Source organism: Schistosoma haematobium, chromosome 4, assembly GCF_000699445.3.
Source record: "Schistosoma haematobium chromosome 4, whole genome shotgun sequence".
NCBI lineage: Eukaryota > Metazoa > Platyhelminthes > Trematoda > Strigeidida > Schistosomatidae > Schistosoma > Schistosoma haematobium.
This window is the reverse complement of record NC_067199.1, coordinates 19,782,780-19,804,707: the sequence shown is the minus strand read 5'-3', so window position 1 is coordinate 19,804,707 and position 21,928 is coordinate 19,782,780. Positions and strand designations below refer to the sequence as shown.

At 31.0% G+C, this 21,928-nt stretch overlaps 1 protein-coding gene across 2 annotated transcripts in view; it reads right to left on the bottom strand.

Annotated features, from left to right (window-relative positions):
* MS3_00007601 (uncharacterized protein) overlaps positions 1-14,812 on the bottom strand; it is a gene marked incomplete at both ends in the record, with an annotated part of 35,698 nt that extends 20,886 nt beyond the window's left edge. For both annotated transcript variants that reach the window (XM_051215915.1, XM_012942165.2), the window contains 2 exons: positions 12,366-12,934; positions 14,710-14,812. In XM_051215915.1, coding sequence (XP_051066460.1) covers positions 12,366-12,934; positions 14,710-14,812 — 672 coding nt within the window. The remainder of the gene's footprint in view (positions 1-12,365; positions 12,935-14,709) is intronic.
* Between the last annotated feature and the right edge of the window lie 7,116 nt (positions 14,813-21,928).

The following is a 21,928-nucleotide window of genomic DNA, read 5'->3' as shown; positions in this document are numbered from 1 at the left end:
ATACACATATGTCAATAAGAGACTGATCAATCTCAGTGCTAAACATCAATGGGAAGATTCAAACAACCAACGCAATATGAAATGGACTTCATTGCATTACACGAACTAGTGGCTAACTGAACTTAGTAGGTCTGTGAATAACGCGATTGCGTTTGAAGCAACTGATACTGTGTTTGAGTCTCAAGGTCACCGTCCACTGTGGGATGCAGGTACATGTAGCCAGTGAGTCCTGAATAGGATTGCATCGCTAGCCACAATCCATCTATTTTTTTAACTTTTACTTTATTTTCTTTTTACATCTAGAAAGTTGAGATACGTTAAAGTCGCGTGTTCATAGGAAATAATATTTAGATAGCTTTACATGACTGAGATAAGGTCTACAGTGAAAATTATGCTCTTATATGAAGGTGTGATACACTCAATATGTGGAAAAATGATCAAAAATGCCAGATATCTCACTTAATTGAACTGTGAGAAATATTGGTTATCCTCACATCCAACTTACTATTTACTTAGTAATTTGAAATCCATTGTATCATATTTCCTGATTTTAGTTATAAATCTCAGAGAAAAATATTTTTAATGCCTTTTGTATTCATTATACAATGGTGATAATATATGATGACTGCCTAACCGTTTTGTGGAATTACGGTGCTAGAATATAGCAAATGTTCAACCATCTCGCTACAGTATACGGACTCAGTTTCATTTATTATTTTTTAAAGTTTCTAGGTTACTTGGACAGATAAAATCAACTAAGAGTCAGACTATCGACTTTTGAGAATGATGCTGATCAATTCTGTTAACTGTTATTTTGTGAGAGTAACTTTGAGTTAAACCAGTTTATTAAAACTACTGATAGAAAAAAAACAAAACTATTTTATCAAGCATTTTGTGTATGGAAGTGATTTTTTTTTCACAGATGTCTATCTTATTTACACTCACAATGTACTAAAATATAATTCAGTGAATATAAAGCACAATGACAGAAAAATAAGTTCAAACCACATAGATTTGCATTTGTCTTATGTATTTGATAATATTCATTGTAGAGTTTTTTATTTATTTATCAACTCATTCTTTCTGTTAAAGTTGAATGATTTGTACGAACTTTTTCTTTAAAGTAGTTTCTATTGCGCACATATTAATGATAATCTTAAACATATTAGTCATTGAAATGGATGCTTGGAAGTTCGGGTCTAAAGATGTGGTTTCTAAACTTACCAAGACAGTATTAAGTCAGTAAGTCATCTGTACGACTGAAAAAATAAGCGTATTGTCACTATGGAAATACATTTTGGAATATAGAGCTCAAAATCACGATTTATTAGTCTAAATATGTCACATTAGCCACAATGAATGATGATCTTGTATCCAATCTTGTATTTATTTCCGTTCGCTTCTGAGCTATCTTAGCGTAGGATGTTACAAATGAGTGATTATCATCAGTTCTATTTTTTCTAAGTTAAAAATGTTATCATTATAGCCACTGACTATTGGGATCTCTGTAGTTAAAAATCGTTTACAAATCTATTTTTTGAAATAGTTATCAAAATGGTTTTATGGTAAAACCAATTTATTGTTGTAATTAATAAAACTCCTGATCGGTTGCCTTTTCCTATTTAACACGTTATTTCTATTTTTTCCAAATTAAGTAATCATATAGCAAAACAAAGAATCAATATAGTTGGTAAAGTTCCCGATTCCCGATTTTGCTCATAATATTCATTCGTAATTTAAATTTGTAAGAAAAGTGTTCCAGTCCACTTGACATCAGCTGAGAAAACTAGCAAAGTCCATGAGGTAGTAAATATTAGTTTCGTTGTAGTTTGAGGCTTATAACCGTTTCATAAGTATGGCTGCACACTCTAAAATTTTATTATGAACTTTCAAAACGTTTCGGAGAATTTATGATTGGTGAAGTACATCTACGTCACGAGTTAGACGTGAATCACCTATGTTTACCTCATTATATTATAGACTGACTAAAGTGGAGTTCCAACTCAGTAGTCTAAGCAAACATGCTTAATTCAAGACCTAACTGTCAATGTTTCGACCATTTATGTCGACATAGGGATAAGCTGCTTATATATTCCAATCCAAGACGGTAAAACTGTATAATGGCACTTGATTGCCAATGGTTCCTTACCCATTATTATTTTGTAACAAAAATAGATATATAAATAAAAACTAGTCACCCTTGAGAAATTATGTGGTTGTAAGAGATCGTTAGGAAACCTTGAACCTAGGTTTTATGTCGGCTAACACTCATCGTCAAGATATCTTGTTATACTGTCACTTACTGTCCACACAGAACCAACTCTACTAATTGCACAATCTGAGACCTTACCACTCATCTATTCGGTCTGCAAGAGACCTCCTACAGGACTAGAATATTTACAACTGACTGATAACCGAGTGATGACTACTGTCATATATATTTTGTCCTACAACTCCCTAGGACCTCAAGATAGTGCACACGTCATCGAGCCACTCAATCTAGTAGCCAAATGTCAACTTAATCCCTAGAATTCGATCAACATTAAATGATTAGACAAACATCATATTGGTCACCAATCAGTGATCAGTTAATCTCTACAAACCACCAGGGTACGTAAACTAACTCTAATGATCGATCAAAGATTGCTAAAATGAAAATATTAACTGAATCTGCATGTCCGAATTCGTACTTCTTATCTTCTTGAATTGTTAAAATATGTGATTAGTGGTAATTTTGAAGGACGAATTAAGATTTTCTTCTTATTTATTTGTTTACGATGAAACGACTCAAGAACTAACATGAATAAGAATACTGATTGATAAGTGTTCAAACTTGTACATCTCATAAAAAGCAGCAAGAAGTTTTTGGTAAGTCATCCATCCTTTCATCATATTACTAAATTTTAAATAAATCATCAATATTGACCATTTGATTCTTTTACATTTCTTTGAATATTATTCATGAGCTATACAAGAAAATATAAACGAAGTAAATTTATTAAACTACTACTATTTATTACATCCTGTTAGATCAATTAAATCTCTTATCCATCTTAACTTATCAGTCAATAGATGTAAAGAGGTTTCTAAGTGTTACACTAGTCTAATGAACTTAATAAACTGAATTTAAAGTTTTAGAAAAGTATTACGACAGCTGCAGAATAAGCGCAACTTAAATTTAGGAATAAAACTAAATAACATCAAATTGGTTTGAAAATAGTCAGTAATTTAATAATCTTGCAGGAGGCGAGGTCATGAATGCGCACTGCTGAGGAGTTCCACAATAGGACGAAACGGCCGTCCAGTGCTTCCAGGTTTTCCATGGTGGCCTAGCTTCAACTGATTCATGATCTTAACCATTGAAATAAATAAAAGCTTCTTTGTTCTAGGTGTTATCATTTAAAACTTCAGGTGTTTTTTAGTACAACAGTTAGCGACTGTTTGACAAAATAATACTTGTATACAGTATATGATAGTAAAAGTGTTTCAGCAACTGTTCTTGAAAATTATTCTTGATTATGACTCCAACTATAAAAGCTTCAGACAATTGGGAAATAATAAATTAAGTTATATGTAAAGGCTAGCTATTTATAGGTTTGATCCGTTTGTGTTAAACGATGAAATGTTTGACTTAAACTAGTAACCAAAACAGTCACAGGAAATGTTATTTCAATTATATCGTTTCTAAAAGAAGTTAAGTGTATCCCGAATCAATATCATTGCAAACTATATAGTAATAGATACGTATTATTCGATTTACCTCAACCACTTATCGGATCTAACTCTATAATTTCAAATCTCGACATTAGTCAAACTTGGATAGGATAGAGCGAGAGTTTCGTTAGGTATGTATTATCTTTATTCCATCAACTGTTATCAGTCAATAATACTAACCTGTAATTTTTTCAGTCACCAAAGTAGCTAAGCACTTAAACTATGTTTCATACTTAGTAAGTACCATTTTCGATTGACAATCATAGAAAGCTTACAGTAATATCAAAAATGTTTTGCCACGTAAATATTACGTCAGTGATTTATAGTAACATTTACTTCTGAATTCCATTGATGTTCCACATTTATAATCTAGCTAGGACTGCTATCTAAAACAGCTTGCACTGTGGTGTGAAAACATTAAGCGATAAACTATTGAAAATGATTTCAACAACTGACAATCTTAACCTCATTTATCTTGAACTATAAACCTTATCTTCTTACTGATCATAAAATTTGCTATCACTCATTGCTACCATTCACTACGCCGTAAAAAGTATAAACTTTCATCAAAACTGGTATCAATTATCTTATAATTGAAGATAAATTATTAGGCTTTTCTTTCATTCTAAATATAACAATAATGACTTCATATTGGATATCCCAGTTAGTACATGGACAGATTATTTGAAAACAATCTTTTCATGGTTAACGGTCTATCGTATTTCAGAAAATAATAGCCTTACTTCATCTGTGGATGTTCTATAATCAACATACATATGAGATTTAATGGCAACTGGTTTCTGGAAGTTATCATTATCAACTTATCTCATGAAAGATTTTAATGACGTGTTTTCTGAATCTTCTATTTAAAGTTATTACAGTAGCCAACTTGTTGAAAAATAGTTATAATAACAGACTTATTATAAAGTGAAACAAAATATCGTTTACCACTGAACATGCGAGTGATGCATCGGGTTCTGTTTTGATTGGTGTTTTGTTAATCGAGGATACATATTAAAAAATGTGCTAACGACAATGATTTTAGGGAATTAAAATAATAGCTTATCAAACGATATTCCTATATTTCACCTAAGCATAAATCTATTCCCCACAATGTCTTTTATAATAACAACATCTAATTACATAATAAGTGTGAATTTAGTAGTTCGTTTTCTATAATTGGGTCCCACTGAATAAAACTAGAAAAGTACTTTTGATCATCAGATTTGCAGATGTCAGAAAGTATTGAATACCTTTTATACTGTTGTATTCAGTATCCTAAAAGTGCATATCCACGACCGCACATGCAAATGAAACCATAATATTTAATTTTCTGAACATAAACGAAAATTTTTAACTGAAAGAAGGATTTAACGATCTATATTTTCCAACTTCACTTTGTGACGTAACATGGTCTCTATTCAGTGTCCTTGCTAGGTAATTGTCTCTTATTCAATTTCAAGAATTTTAAAAACTACTGGTCTTTACTAGAACATTCAAAGTTAGCTAAATATGACTATATGGTTAGTTATTCAAAGTTTGTATGGTTTTAAGGGTCCTTAAGTGAATTTCAGTTAAAGACAAGATTTGGCATTATATCATGCAAACTGTTTACAGGCAATCATCAAGAAAAAGTGAAGTATAAACATCAAATTATGAATAAATGATAAAGTATAAAACTTTGTACAAATCTTTGATGTAATAATCATTGTGATAAACATTTAGCTTAAAGCTTAATAATTTTATACAAAAATTCTATCATTTGACAAAAGAAAGCCTGTCGAATTTCGGCATGTTTACATTAGATATGAGTTTTGATACTCTCATTTTATAGGTTGCATTAATCTGATGAATAAACCACATTTATTTTACTACATTTACTAGAAACATATTGGTAATATCTAGTTAATAATATATGTAAGATTAACTGACCATGAAAAGTGTACACATGCATATAAATAAATCGTTTTCGTCACGCGACCATTAAAACATGGGTGAATTTTACGATTGTTTCTACTTAATTCGAAATTCCTGAAAAGAGTCACCCGCAAACCCTTATGGCTTCGAACCCATAGATCCGGTAACTATAAGTCCAGTGGTTCAAAATATTTGCTCTTCCTGGTTCTTGATGAAACGTGACGTTTGTATCCTTTCTAATGTGATCACGTGTAAAATACAGAAGTAAACAACAGAATAACTGTTTAAAACTGTGCTCACTAGTGTAGTGGCTTCCTAAAAGTTGGCAACCTGGAAATCTTTATCCAAACTATAATATTTCGTTTAATGTAATACAACAATTACGGATATATAACTGTATGGTCTGAAGAAGAAATTGTCCACGAAAAATGCATGCCTGAAAATTCCTTTTTTTCATAAATATTCTATGGATATTTTCATATTAGTTAACTCCCAAGTATTACAGTTCAGCTTAAAAATTTTGCTTTCTTGATAACATTGTATTTCATAAATGAATAACACTAAAGATCGTGTTGTGTACAGTCGTTTATATTGAAATAAAAACTATCATCTATTTTGTGATATATCTGCACAAAATATATACATTTATTTAACAATTGAATTCATGAGTCAATTGAAGCTAGACCACCACGGAAAACCTGGAAGCACTGGACGGCCGTTTAATCCTAGCATGGAACTCTTCCAGGTTTTCCATAGCAGTCTAGCATCAATTGGCTCATGAATTCAATTATTAAATATACATTTATGTATCCATGGTTTTAACATGATTCATTATCACAACTAAATGTATAACACTGTTTTCTACAAACATCTGAAATATAATGACCGCTTAATAATAAATTCATTGCTTATAGTTGAAGAGTAAAGTATTACAGACAGATGCTTGTGATATAATTTGTTTCATAAAAGATTTATCTATATGAGTATCATATTACAAAAGAAAACACTCACAAAATTCTATAATAATTTAACCGGTAATCAAGGTTAATAATCTTTAAGTAAATAGATCTTACCATACAATCGAAAATCTGTTCAAAACGTTAACAGTATTTGTATCTATGGGACAGGTATATCAGCATACAAATTCATTATTTTAATTCTTAAATAATTAATTACTATTACAAAATATAGAAGCTATGTGATATCATGTTTTTAAATAGTTAAACACAAATAGCTTCATGAAATAATGCAATCAATTGCATATCAATATAATATTCGATTCTTATTATTATAAACATAATGAATTCACTACTGACTAATTCCTAGTGAATCAAACCTACTGCCATTTCTAAACGCTTCAGTCATTACGCAATATAACATAGTTCCAAGAAGCTAAAAATAAATGTTTATTTCATTTCAAATGCAAAATATTAGTGCATAGTAGAATAGGATTTCTGAAGTGAGAACAACAGGAAAATTGAAAACTAACACAAATAAGACACGAGACAATAATGATTGAAAAACTTGGAAATTATCTTTATAACTAAGGATCATAATGCATTTCATCATAAAGACTATAGGATAAACATAACTATTAATAATTAGTATTGTTAATACTAAATAGTTTTTTCTAATGGTTCCCATAGAAGCATGATCTGTCTTATCGATATACTTGACGGGGATCCGTTCTTATTTGTAGTTATTTTTCTTTTATGAAAATCTTTTGAAATTAACCCACTCTGAATTCGTTGGTTTTCTTACATGAACCCATGCATATGTAATTCTAAGTATCAATCATAATATTTACTAAAACAGGATAACTATGAGATGTTTTGAAGCAGTTAAAAGGATGAGTGACATGATGGAGAAATTCAAGTGATCTATATTTCATTATCAACGTTAATGATATTTAAGCATACGTTAAATACTACCCATTGACCAGTTAGTGTACTCTGCTCTTAAATAAGATCCAAATTCTTGCAAGTCAATAAAACGGTTTTAAACTGTCAGAAACTTATCTTGAATATAAAACCTAAACTTAAAATTATTTGACAATAGACAGATTCAAAATTATAATAACAGTAACAATTGTCTTTATGAGTTGAGAAAAGTCTAAGATCTAGAAAATATTTACTAGATAAATTGCGGAACAAATTTGCAAAATTTGGTTATTACAGTATATGGAAAAAATCTGAAGCATGAACAACCATTTAGATTAATTAGATGTGTATGGAGGTTTCAGTAAATCATATTTGATAACTATTAGGAATCCATCAGCTTATTATCTCTAATCATTCTGCTTGCAAGTGTGTAACTGAATTAGTGATTTTAGCGTCATAAATATACTTGTCAAGGAATAATGGATTAATTCATGACGCTAAAAGCTTCGAACTTATTAAAATGTGAAAAACTATCCATTTATTTGTCTTCGGAACCTCACTTGAATAGCTTTGTTTTAATTAAAAGTTGGGAACTTTCAATATATCATTTGATCATAAGGTCTTTGTAATTTACTGAAAATTTTTACTTTGCATTGCAAAGTAATTTATATTTTAAAGTTAAACATGTCTTCAAAATACATTGTAATCAATTAATACAGTTTATTAACTCCGCCTTGAGTCCCTCCGGGGGTTATTGCCGGTCCCAAGCCCGGCTAAAGGAGGAGGGTTGGGCATGGGGTTAGCGATCCCATCCCGTAGAAAACTAACTTGTTATAAAAACGCTAACCAGAAAAAATTATTCAAACCTTTTAAACTTTTCCCTGAGAGTCAAAAGGTCTTCATTTAGAAAAGTTATGACACCTCATGATGAAAGCCGAGTTCTTTCTGAAGTCACGAGGTCGATGCCCCTTCTGACAACCAGAACAACTATTTATTTAGGTACACGGAACGCCCTTACAATGTGGGAGACCGGGAGAGTCTTCCAAATTGCTGCAGAAATGAGGATTATTATTATTACTTTACTATTTAAATAAATAATATTAAGTACATACTGTACATTCAATTCAATATACAATTTCACAGTCATAAAAGTACCTCTGGTCTGTAACACAAAGATACTTAAATACATATTGCTTATAAGTATCGGAAAAGATTAAAATATTTTCAAAGAGGTTTTAAAAAATTCTTTTTACACTGAATACATTGGATAAATAGTTTTACAGTTAACTAGAAATTTAATCAATAATAATAATCGTAGACATTACTGAATATTTCATATGTAACACTTCTAACACATTATGTATCTAAGACCTAATGTACAAATTAAACTTTAATGATCAAAGATTTATTCATAGGCTAACAAAGTAATCACTACATTATAAGAGATTAGTTTTGACTGAATACAGTTATCTACAAACCCGGTAATTTTCTACCTTTATGTTGTGAACAGTCAGTGAGACAGGAGGTTATAGTAAGATTGAGCAAACTCAGTTATACTCTAACTTGATTAAAACGTTTTCTTAAATCACGTCTGAGATGTGTCTTAATATTCTAACTCAATAATCAACGAATATTAAAAAATGTTAAGATGTAAATACAGGTATAGGTCTTACTAGTTTTATAAAATCCAAAAATTAGAAGCCTTCACATGATCTGTTGTCTTTCCTCAACCTCTTTTTTAATGTTATGGCCATATTGCCATTCACTTTTTGTGATAATGTAGGTGTTACAAACTTGATTTTAATCTATTTATATATACGGTAAACGAATTTACAGTCCAAGTGCATGTAAATATTTGGGTTTCTACAACTGGAAATCCGAAGATCTATTCATTATAAAGATCCAGTTTTATTTATATGTTGCCAAAATCAACAACTATCAGCTAGACTACCTATCATAGCTTATTTCTAAGACCGAGTGTAGTTTATGAAACAGTTGTAGTTCACAGTAAACATCAATATTTTTCTAAGCATTAAACATTGTTTGTATTAATTTATTAATAAATTGTAACTAACGTAGCGATTGTCTAGCTTTTAGTGTTAATTAACTTATATTGACCAATCTTAAAATCTATGATGCAGGTTAGAATCTGTAAGTATGTGTTTTTATACGCATTTTAAAAGATGGTTATGAATTATCAATTATTTCGAAATTTTATATCGGAATTTTTCCCTAGCCAAGTTTAGAAATTTTCGTGTTGTTGATCATTCTTTTTCTTACTACAAATAAATACATTATGTCTACTTCCCAAGCTGTTGGCTATTGGTTTCTTTTTTTGTTATCCTTTATGAATCTATAAGGTAACTGAGTAAAATACCGTCTACTAATTCACGAACACCTCATCTGTAAACTAATCACAAATCTACTTTTAGTTGAACATTACTTTTGGGTCTACATGAAGTGGAGTGTACCTAGTCTTAATTTTCACATTAAGAAAAACTTATTTATTAGTCGAACTGATGAGTCAATTAAAGCTAGACCACCATAGAAAAACTGGAAGCATTGGACGACTGATTCGTCCTTGTACGGGACTTCCAAGCAGTGTGCATCCACGATCCCACCTCGCGAGATTCCAACCCATGACCTATCAGTCTCGTGCGCGAACGCTTAACCTCCACACCACTGAGCCGGCATCCGACGGTGTTAATGTCTAACTTCAACTAAACCACGAAATGGCGCCACCGACCACCATTGTCTTCAGTGAGTTACTATCTCACAACAGACCCAGTTGAACTCCACTGATCACTGCTTCTCACTAGAACTCCAGGAAATACCACTTAAAGACCATCACTAGTGAGCATATGATGATTATAATCAAAAAGGGGTTTTGTGGATATTATAGTAATTTAATAGTTGAATTCATTAGTCGACCGTGGATGCGCACTGCTGGAGAGTCCCATATTAGGACGAAACAGCCATTCAAAGCTTCCAGGTTTTCCATGGTGGTCTAGCCTTAATCGACTCTTGAATTCAACCATTAAATTACTTCAATTTCCCCAAAATCCCCTTTCTGATGAAAATTTATTTGACATGAAACATTGTTTAAATGAAGAAAACTTTGTTTTATATAATTTAGTATGTCATCGCTTTCTTTGGAGTCAATTATTTACTTTATAATTCATTTAGTAGATCAGATAATGACTTATTGTATAAATATTACTTGTATTTCCCTTTTGAAAATACAGTGGTTCATCAATATTATCATTTTAACCATTTAATGGTGAAATATATATGCTGAGGAGTCCCATACTAGGACGAAACGGCCGTCCAGTGCTTCCAGGTTTTCAATGGTGGTCTAACTTCAACCGACTCATGATTTCAACCTGTGAAATTTCCTAAAATCTCCACAAAACTCATTCTGATAAAATATATTCTTTATTAATAATACTAAATTCATTATAAGATCAAAGACTGTTGTACTTTTAATTTATATTACAAAAGTTTCCGCTTGATTACTTTTTATCACAGATGATTAAACAGAAATATCAAGAAAAAAGAGTGGAATATCTAAACCATTCAAATGAAAATCAATATAAATCAGACGGATAAAATATTTAATTCGGTAAAAATAATAAGGAGGCAAATTTCTGACTAATGAACTGGTATAAAACATCAATTTCTGTTTTTCAACCAGACGTTTTTGATTGTGAAAATACAGTTCTGTACATGTGGAGGAAAATGTTACCTTTACAAATTTTATGCTTGAAAGCTTTTAATCAAAAGTAAGCATCACTATATAAAGCTGTGAAGTCTATGCAAGTGTATGATAGTTTATATGTATACATTATATCCTAGATATCTATACGTTTATAATACTTTGAGACATGTTCTGCTATAATTAAAGTGATGATATATAAATGCAAGCCTAGTATCTAATAAAATTACACCATTTAATTAATACTCAGTAAATCACTGCAGTTACAGAACTACCCTGTGCAATCATCTACTCAAAATATTATACTGCTTTTGTATTATCTTATGATGAATGTATCACTTATTTTAACTACGAGTAAATTAGTTAAATAATTTTCTCGAAATCAACATTCATAAACTCTTTTAATTGGAGCATCCAGATCTTAATTACTTAATTGTAGCATCTAATTACAATTCAGTTCCTGTAAGTCAAGTTTATAAAAGATGTTAAGGAAATCTACTGAATCATGCACATTTCGAAACACTTCCTTTCTGTGAAATATTCTTTGAAAATGCTTTTTGAATGTTTACAAATGATACATTAGTGTAACTCACTATATCAATCTACATGATATATATATCATGCATTTGTGAAATGGAATAAAGTACTGTTCAGTATTTAGGTACTAAACAATAGGTCAAAACGTAATATGTGGCAGTTAATGATACCTTTTAGTTTTTCAAACATTGGTTTTGAAGCCAGGCTTTAGACCGTGAATATACTAGACAGAAGTTGTACAACGAAACTAACTAACCCTATGATTGCACGTACGTATCCGAGTTAACTGAACAGTAAATCTACAAACTAATTGATAAGTAATATAAGCAATTTATTAATATTCTGTTGTTATTATTATAAGACAACGTAATTTAGTTTTCTTGAGAATAGATTATTAAGACAATCAAATTAAGAATACAATACATTTTTCGCAAGAACACTAAATTTTCCACATATGAGTATTAGAACTATTTCATATAACAAATTCTTTAAAATTTAAGTGACCTATCAATGAAAAGGTCTTACTGCATAATTTAACTAACTTTTTTATTAGCAATTAAACAAGCTTGTTAGAAAAATGGTGACATTGAAAAATTAATCACCTGAAATATTCTTTCCATCTCATTGAGTTGATGACTTGTAAAAGTAGTTCGATTACGGCGTTTTTTTACTTTATCCCTGGAATTACAATTAACAGTTGAATTAAGTGTACTAATATGATGATTATTGGTGTTATTGAGCACAGGATTATTTGAATTGAATGTATTATTCACTAGGAAATCTGACGTGTCATCATTTAATTTGAATGATTTATTATTTTTATCTATAGGTAATGTAAATCTCGACATATCATAATTTGCAGATCTGAGCATAGGATTTGTAGTGATACAGTGTGAATAATTTGTACTCTGATTGTTAGTATTGTTGCAATTAGTATTTGTGTTATCACAGGTACTAATCGATGTTGTTCTGGTCGCTCTTGTTCCTGTTGTTGGTAGTCTGGCCGATGAATCAAATATAATATTTGAAGGTTGTTTAGATGTATCGGTATAAAATTTTTGTGTAATTGAATTAATTTGAGTTGGTGCACAAATAGCATACGGTCGTAGTTTACCATTTGTTGATGTTGTCGATAAACTTGGTGGTAGAATTTGATCAGAAAAATTTTCACCTGTATATGTAAAGTACATTTTAAATATTTTTCAAATTATTGGACAGTGTGAATGGAGAGAAATAACTGAATAGGTGAGTGATAAAACAACTATAAGCAAATACAACGCTCATTGGAATTTTTTGTGAAATCTAACCTTTCCTATGATTACGTAATGCCCTTTTTGAATGTGTCAATCGCCAAACAATGACTAGTCAGATTTTGAGAACCAAACTAATTTTGCAAATCATAATGGAAGTACGATTACTAGGCTAACTGACAAGACATTAGAATTTTTTTTTTAAATTTGAATAACACACAACTGATTTATCTCTAATCATTCTTGGCAGTTCTGAAGGCAAGTAACTTGTGATAATGAGGAAACTCAAGCTTTCTTAGGAGTACAAACCTGTTTTGTTAAGCACTTGAATGGAAAATATTGACACATAACTATTCTATGAATAAATTTATTTATTAAAACCCGATTAAAAAATAAAGGCAAGCAAACAGCAATTTGATGAGTTACTTAGAACTTCATTTAAGTCACTTCTTGCTAAGATATTAATAAAGCTAATCAGAACGTTTTAACCGAACCTGCTCTGTGCACTAATCATTGCGGGTTAAGCTTGTGATTAAAGATAACTTTGAAGAACACATTGTTTTATTCTAGTGTTCCGTAAACAGTAGTTCTTAGTGTTCAGCTTAATAGGATGAAGCTTAAAATGTTGTGCCTGTTTATGATAAAAAGTAATCTATTTCGATAAAAGCCAATGAAAATCAAGTGCTTTATGTAACCTTTACGTTAATCCATCAAACAAACTCTCATGTATGTTATTCAAACTCATCTATACTTCATACATTATAAAAGCCTCTATTATTTTTGTTCTCCATGTTTGCCTGCAGTTGGAGAGTTAATCATTAAACATCTGGGATCTTGATGATTTGTTTATTTGCTTACTTTCACCATCTCTTTGTGGTATATTAAAATGAAAACTTTTAAAACTTTCTTGAAATGTTCCCGTCATTAGTAATCAACAACGGATAAATAAGTGTTTAAACTGGGTAGTAACTTGATAATCCTTTAGTTGAAATGATCAGTAAATTAGTTCAATAAACAATTCGAAAAAGAATGCTTTTCTATTTTGCAATATCTTTGACTGGACGTTAATGAACTAAACAATGAAGCTGCTAACCGACGTATTTATTCTACTTGTCATTATCAGACCATGTCTCTAATATTTTAAGGGTTCATAATAACCCTTTTACAGTAATTTATGGTCGAATAAGCCAATTAACTAATCTCTGTAGCATTTCTAAACTAGTCTATTCAATATCGAAGAGCTTAGATACTTATTTTAGATGAGTACTATATGAATTCGAGATTGATAAAAATCCTTATATTTCTTACAATCCAGTGTTCCAGATTTCAAAAAATTTTTAACTCACTTATTTTTTAAACATATGAAATGATTTCCTACATTCAGAAAATTTATGTAAAGCTTATTACTGACCATATTAAAATGTGATAGATCCGTTTGTACTTTCGATTCTCAAATTTAAATGTTCATATAATCCATGTATATATTTAAAACTGCGCCCTAAATTTATCTCAGTTATCAATGTTCAGTTATACTGATTATTATCCTTATTAGAAAGATACAAGAAATAAACACGTGAAACATGTCATTAACAACAACATTTTTTCTACACAGCTATTATTTACAGGAGTAAATTTACCTAATAGTATAATTTTTGAAAAAACATGTATATACAGTATAAAGAATATGTGTACTTACCTGCTGTGATCCTGTCATCTGAGTTAAAATGACATTCTAAATGGATGGCACATTCTTCTCGTCTATAGGAAGAGTCAAGTATCGGATAAAAAGATTCAGACATGTTGTTTGTTACTAACACTAATAATGTTATGTAATTCTTACCACTGTCGATATTACTGAATAATTTTAATTTTCTTGATTTATCTATTTATATATAACAAATCTGTATATGGTTGTTTACTGGTTGAAATTTCTTTTCTAAAGAATGATAAACTGTTTGTTAAAACATCAAACTGCTCCGATTTCGATAGTGGACAGTAGTAATGTATATGTGTTTATGAAAATGTGCATTATTTGTGAATTTACAGTTTATGGGAACTTTTTCCTTCAACAGTTGTGTATACTAAGCATTTTTATATAGGTGTATACACATAATCGTATGCATATTAAAAACATTCAGATAGATACGTTATAGGCACAAAGTGTACACATGCTGTGTTTGTAAAACGTGTGCACATACTTTTGCACACAAACATTGTGAATGTGTAGGGAAAAAATAGATTTATATGAATGGTGGTTTCGGAAAAAATACAGTATTGAAAGATTGAATACAATTCACTAAAAAACATACTGATCTCACAAAATAGGAAAGGGGTAAAACGAACTGAATGTATTTTCTCGTGAATTATAATTTTCCTTTTTTATTCCTCAAGCATTATTTTGACTTCAAACCATTCAAAAATCCGGTAATTAAAAGAAAATTTGTAGAAAAAACACGTTTCGTGAAAATGTATCATTGGTTTGATTGAAATATGGACTAAACTTGTTGTATTACAAGGTTATTTTATTGGCAAGAAATAGGCTTCTAGTGTAATCCACTAATCATATTCCGAATCAAGTAATTACCAGTGAATTATCGTCTTTATTCTTAAAATTGAAAAAGTCGTTAGCTTACGAAACTCAAGTAGACAAAATTGAACTATCTAGATTCGAATATTACTTCTCACAGTCAAAACAACCAATGCAGGAATGTAATCCAGATCGGAAGGTAATTATTTGTGCTAAAATACTGTATACTATAGGTGACCAACTATTTTATTAGGATGTCTTTTTATTTTACTATGAACTAAATAAATATACTGTATGGTAGCTTAAAGCTATTTTCATCAAAGGTTTATTCAATGATGAGAAAAGAATTGAATATTGTAATGTTACTATATTTTTGTAGTTTTGAAATCCCAATTAGAAACCTATGGGCAACCAAAGAAAAGCAAATAGCTCTTTCAAACCAATTTGATTTTATTAAGCAATACTCTCTGAAGACTACTCAGAGAATCTAATATAAAGTCCTGAAGTCTCACAGAGAATCGTGATTCCAGTGGTTCAAATCTAATCATTCTCTGACAGCATATTTTTCAGAACTATAAATTATGAATTACGATCCATCCAAAGATTACTGAAGTAAATTGCCATGAACAGTGGTGGCTTTTTATATAAGCATTATTTCGATAGATCTTTAGATGATTATCTGGAGCGAATTTATACATCAGAAATAATTTAATTCTTCCATATATGTCATTAAATGTCACAGCACACTTGAAGAGTCATAGGAGAGGACAATTTTTCAATCCAAATTTAGTTTATTATTATCATGGGTTTACCTTTTTTCAAAGTTATTATCATTTATTTAATGTTGTATAATTAATCCATTTATCTGTTTATATGTATTCTATAAACCTGTACATGTGTTGAGTTGTGGTGCTTCAAAGTAAAATACTATCTTCTTAAATAATGTTGATTATTATCTCACAAATAGGCATTGACAACCCGATTGGTCTCAAAGTCTTGCTTGAAATATGGGTATCTAGGGTTCGAACCCCATTCGAGACATTAATAATTCATGTACAAATGTGATCTGAGGTGTTTCCTTATAACACGTGATCTCTTATACCAGTGTGATAGGATGTTTTCGTCTGACATGACATTTCAGTAATAAAACCTGTCTGAGAACTGTCGAGACAACTTTAAAATGATAAATCGTTAAAGGATACCCAAATAAATAAGAAAAACCTTCTTTTATCATATTTTATTACAAAAAATGACCTTATCATCCAGGTTACTTTGAAATTAAATAATCATGATTGTTATTTTCTACTTATTTATTACACAGTAGTCAAACATTCAGGCGCAGCTAATATTAAGTCAAGTTATTACTTACAGCTGATATGAAAAATTAGTTTATTACAAATAATCTGCCAAACCTCATACAAACCAATAATTTAGTTGGACCATCTAGAGGTCGAGAAATAAAAAAATGCCAACTAATGTGAAGACAGTGGTGGATATGTCGCTCAATTTCGTGGGTTAGTTGAGGTTAGACATTAACACCGTTGGATGCCGACTCAGTGGTCTAGAGGTTAAGAGCTCGCGCGCGAGACTGATAGGTCGTGGATGCATACTGCTGAGGAATCCCACGGTAGGACGAAATGGCCGTCCAGTGTTTCCAGGTTTTCCATGATGGTCTAGCCTTAATTGACTCATGATCTCAACTATTAAAATAATGCGTAAAAGTGAACATTACTAAGTGTATATATACACTACTGCTATTCGCATACTACTCGAGCAATCACTATCTTTGATGTTACAAAAATTGTTTTTGTCAAGTTATTTACACAAAAATTAATATTTAATTTACATCTCATTTTTCTTTATCTTAATGTCCTATTTCTCTGTTTAATGACTTCCCACAATTTATAAAATTATATATGGAACAAATCAGTATTATGCAGTGTAATATGAAACATGTACATCAGTTGTGTAATTACTGAATGAGCAGGAGTAGAGTTATATATTGTAAGGATTTTTATGTTAAACAATGTCGTGCTATTGATTAAGGTTAGTTAAAACTAAAATTAAAGCAGAATAACATAAATTCATTATATTTCGTGGTTTCTCATCAGCTGCTTACAACCATCTATGTAATAAAATGTAACATTGATATATATATATATATATATATATATATATATATATATATATATATATATATATATATATATATATATATATAGAATAGGTGAGGTCATTTGGTGATGGAATTCAAAAACAACGGGGAAAGTGAGGCACTGATCAAATGACGTCCAGAAACAGATAAGATAAATTGTGTGATAATTATAGAAGTTGTGTGGAATTTATGCAATATTCAAATCACTTGAAAATAAATGTGAAAGACATTTGGTTATGACTTGATAATTGTCTAGAATAAGAAACTGATAAGGTGGGTTACATAATAGTTAAACAGGACTTGAAGAGTTTACATATGTTTGGAAATTGAAGTGAACTGAAAAACAGATGAATGAAAGGATGATTTTAGTATATATAAAATAAGAATTAGTTTGGGGAAGACCACATAACAAAATCATTACTAAAATACTAATAATAACAATAACAGAAAACTATGATTTACCAACGTAGTGATAAGCTTATAAGCAAAGATGGATGGTGGCTAGTAGTACAATCCAGGACGTGAGTTTCGTTCAATTTGGAACTCTTAAGATGGATATACCTGCTTATAATGCTTGTGACTTAGGGCAATCCGCACATAATGAACATGTGCCAATAAGAGACTGATCAGTCGCATTCCTAAACATCAATGGGAAGATTTAAACAAACAATACAAAATGTAGTGATAAGTTATTTACTCTCTCTTTCTGAACACATAACTCAGGTTTGAGTTTCGTTATTGCTACTGCTTCGGCAAAGCTGAAAGACGCTGCTATTTTTGTCTGGAGATAATCCTTTGAAACGCGGATATAGGAAGCAGGTCTTTTCCTCTGTATCGTATTTGACACGTGATTTGTTTCGGCATACTTCTTGATGAAATTTATAGGAAGCTTGAAATAGACGAAGCTTAAACACGCAATCGAAGACTAGACCCTATTGTAAATATATTGATGACATATATCTTGTGTGCAACAATCAGGAGCCCGTTATGTACCTACTCAATCTGTTTAACAATGTACATAATAATATAAATTTTACTACCGAACATGAAGTAGAAGGTAAATTTTGTACCTTAGATATTGGAATAAAACGAAGTTCAGATAGCACTCTACAAAGATACATTCACCAGAAAAATACATAAAGTGGAGTTTATCTTGTGGTGGCTGGTATTATATCAAGCCCACATAAGTTATACCAGCTTCTGGACAGGCCAGTTTATTCGTTCTTCTCAAGCCATATTTTGACCATGTTAATTACTCGCTTATTAATCCTGACTTTTTATATGACATGAGTGCATGTGTGTTAATTGTTCATTACGTGTCTCTAACGTATTTTTGTCTGAATATAAATATTGACACGATTAATCAAAAAAATTTGGCTCACTCGTCTTCTCCGCTGAGTGTCACCTCGTTTCGATTCTGTCTGAATCAATGAGTGTATGAAATATACATATTCAACACTCATTCTCGTATTTTGCTTACTTTATTCCATTATCCTCTAAGGTGAATGTAGTCGATAAAAATATACGAGGGTTGGCGACATGTACATTTCAATAACAATCAGCATTCGATTTGGCTGGCGTCAGATATAGGACCATTAAAATCCAAACTATAACAGCTTCTGTCCAATAAATTACAAGAGGGATTTTACGAAACCTTTTTGACCGCTCTCGTGCTCAAAGAAAAGCCTGAAAGAACGTGCTCATGCATAAATGCACGTCCAGTAAAATACACATATTTTTTCTGATAATCCATGTTATCATAATTTCTTCCGTTATTAGTGTCAATTGTTTCACATTATATCATACCTCAGTGTTACTTTTGAATACATATATGGTTGTAAGCGACTAATAAGAAGCCACGAAATGTAATGAATTCATAATATTCTACCCCAATTGTTTTTAGATTTATTCAAATTAGTAAGATCAATTGCGTGAAATAAAGTTAGTTGACAAAAACGGCAGACGAGTTTGTTTGGATTTACGGCAGAATGTAATCGAACGAGAGTTAACTTGACTACAATACTAAGATCAGTAACTACTTTCATTGCTGTTTAGAATAACATACCAGTTCGAGTAACCAACCGATTATTATTAAAATCAGAAAGGAACACTCATGAATAAAGTGATATAGAAGCTACATCACGAAGGTCTTGCTGTTGAGTTATATGCGTAAATCATAATTTGGTCGGATTTTAAGTAATTGAATAAAATGAATAACCTTACTTTCTTAAACGTATCTCATTATTATATAACCGTAATAACCTATTTCTAATCAAGCGCAATTTATGTGGTAAAATTGTATCAGCTCCAGGTGTTTAACTACTGTAAATGGGAATGTATTGTGCTACCATCCACAGAAAGTAAGTTGTTTCAATATATAAAGTTGATTGGCCACTCGATATTTCTTCAATAGTCTGATGTATTTAGTGTCCGAACCCCAGTGACACCACATTTTTTACTCTAGTCTAAGTATATAGTGAAAAAGATTGGAGTTGTGGAACCTTAATGAGTAGACAGAGCTTCCAGTGGAATACTAGTTACTTTGAATAACTAAAGGGAACTCACCTCTCATCTACATTAGACACTACCTCTGTCAATGTTTTAGCTGCATGTTGGAGGAACTGGATTACACGGTATGTGTGGGTAGTACTTAAGAATGCTATGGTTAGTTTCTGAATATTTACGGAATTGAACTGATCAGTCAGGTTTCTGTTAAGTTGATTGTACCTGTAATAGTCTCAGAAGTGAATAACGTGGCACCTACTATCGAAGTAAAACAGGGAGATATGTTTACAGATAGTCTTCTTAGCTTGGTATTTTCGTTGTCCTACACAAAGGCCTTGGTTTTTATACCAATTACACCAATAAGGATATAAGGTGATTTCACACTTAGCTTAGATGAAACAGCAGTAAGATTTACTACATCTGCTAGAAGCAGGGGCTAGGTGGTTTTCTTTCTAGAGAACAACTAAAATAAGAAGTCATTTTGGGTTATATGACAACACAAAGTTTTGTGAGGTTGACTGGATGTTCGTGTTTGAATATATTGCCTACAGCATTATTGGATTTTCAGATCCCCGCCAGCTAATGAAATTATAATACAACCCCGCTTAATACACAGAAATTGATTCTCTATATGGATTACTTGTTAGAGTAATCGGATGTATATTCCTCTTATCGCGATATTGAATTTAATATTTGTTCAGTTCTATAGAAATGTAGTGTTAAATCAGTCATTCTGAATGAACTTGGCATATCGTAATTGTATTCTTAAGTAATATAACTACGGTGATTAGCAGCTACGAACTTATTTTATGATACTTGATAAGTTTACGCTTTATATATATGAAATTCTATTTAATTAAAAAGACATTATATGATGAGTACGAAAAGCAAACTGTTGGATGTCGTATTTCAACTGTAATACACAACCAGCCGACCAATATGAACTCAGTAAACATATAATTCGCGTGGAGGACTAAAGTAATCTTGTTAACATAACTGTAACACCATACTAAAACGAACAGAAACAACAGTAAAAGAAAGCAATGAACTATCTCCCTTACAATATTTTATCTGGTAACATCTCGGCCAAGATACTTCCAATAGTAAAGTGGCTTTTTATCACTTGGCTGTGAATGCAAGTATGATAATCCATACCACAGAACTAGTAATGCAGTTAACGAACACCGATAGCCATTAAACTAATTAAACAAAATTGGGAGTCATAAATTAAAAATACTAACTACGAACTGACGTTGACAGATGTAGCAGTGTTCCAAACACTATTGGAGATTCTAGCATATTTGTGACGTACCCAAATAAGGAATATCGCTTGGCCGAGACAGCATAACATTTAAAATGGGCGAGTAACTGATAGAGAGAATGTTTCATGTGAACCACAATTGTTGATCGAATAATACCAAGTTAGAAATGCATCCAGTGAAAAAACCCTATGGTGGTTTTTGTTGCATGTAGAATTGTGCTTCCACTAATTGTTCTGAAAATATTTCTAATAAACACATTTGAATGTTTCCTTCCCGTCCCAAAAAGAAAGTTAAGTAATTTGAATTTAATAACCATTTGGATTCGGGCTGATGTGAAAGCGATATTCACTAACTTACAATTATTATTACAAATCGAAAAACAATTATGCGCAAGTATATATTATTTAGAGAAATGTTAATAACCTCCTTTTATAACTGTAAAATTAATTCTGAATTACGATTTCTC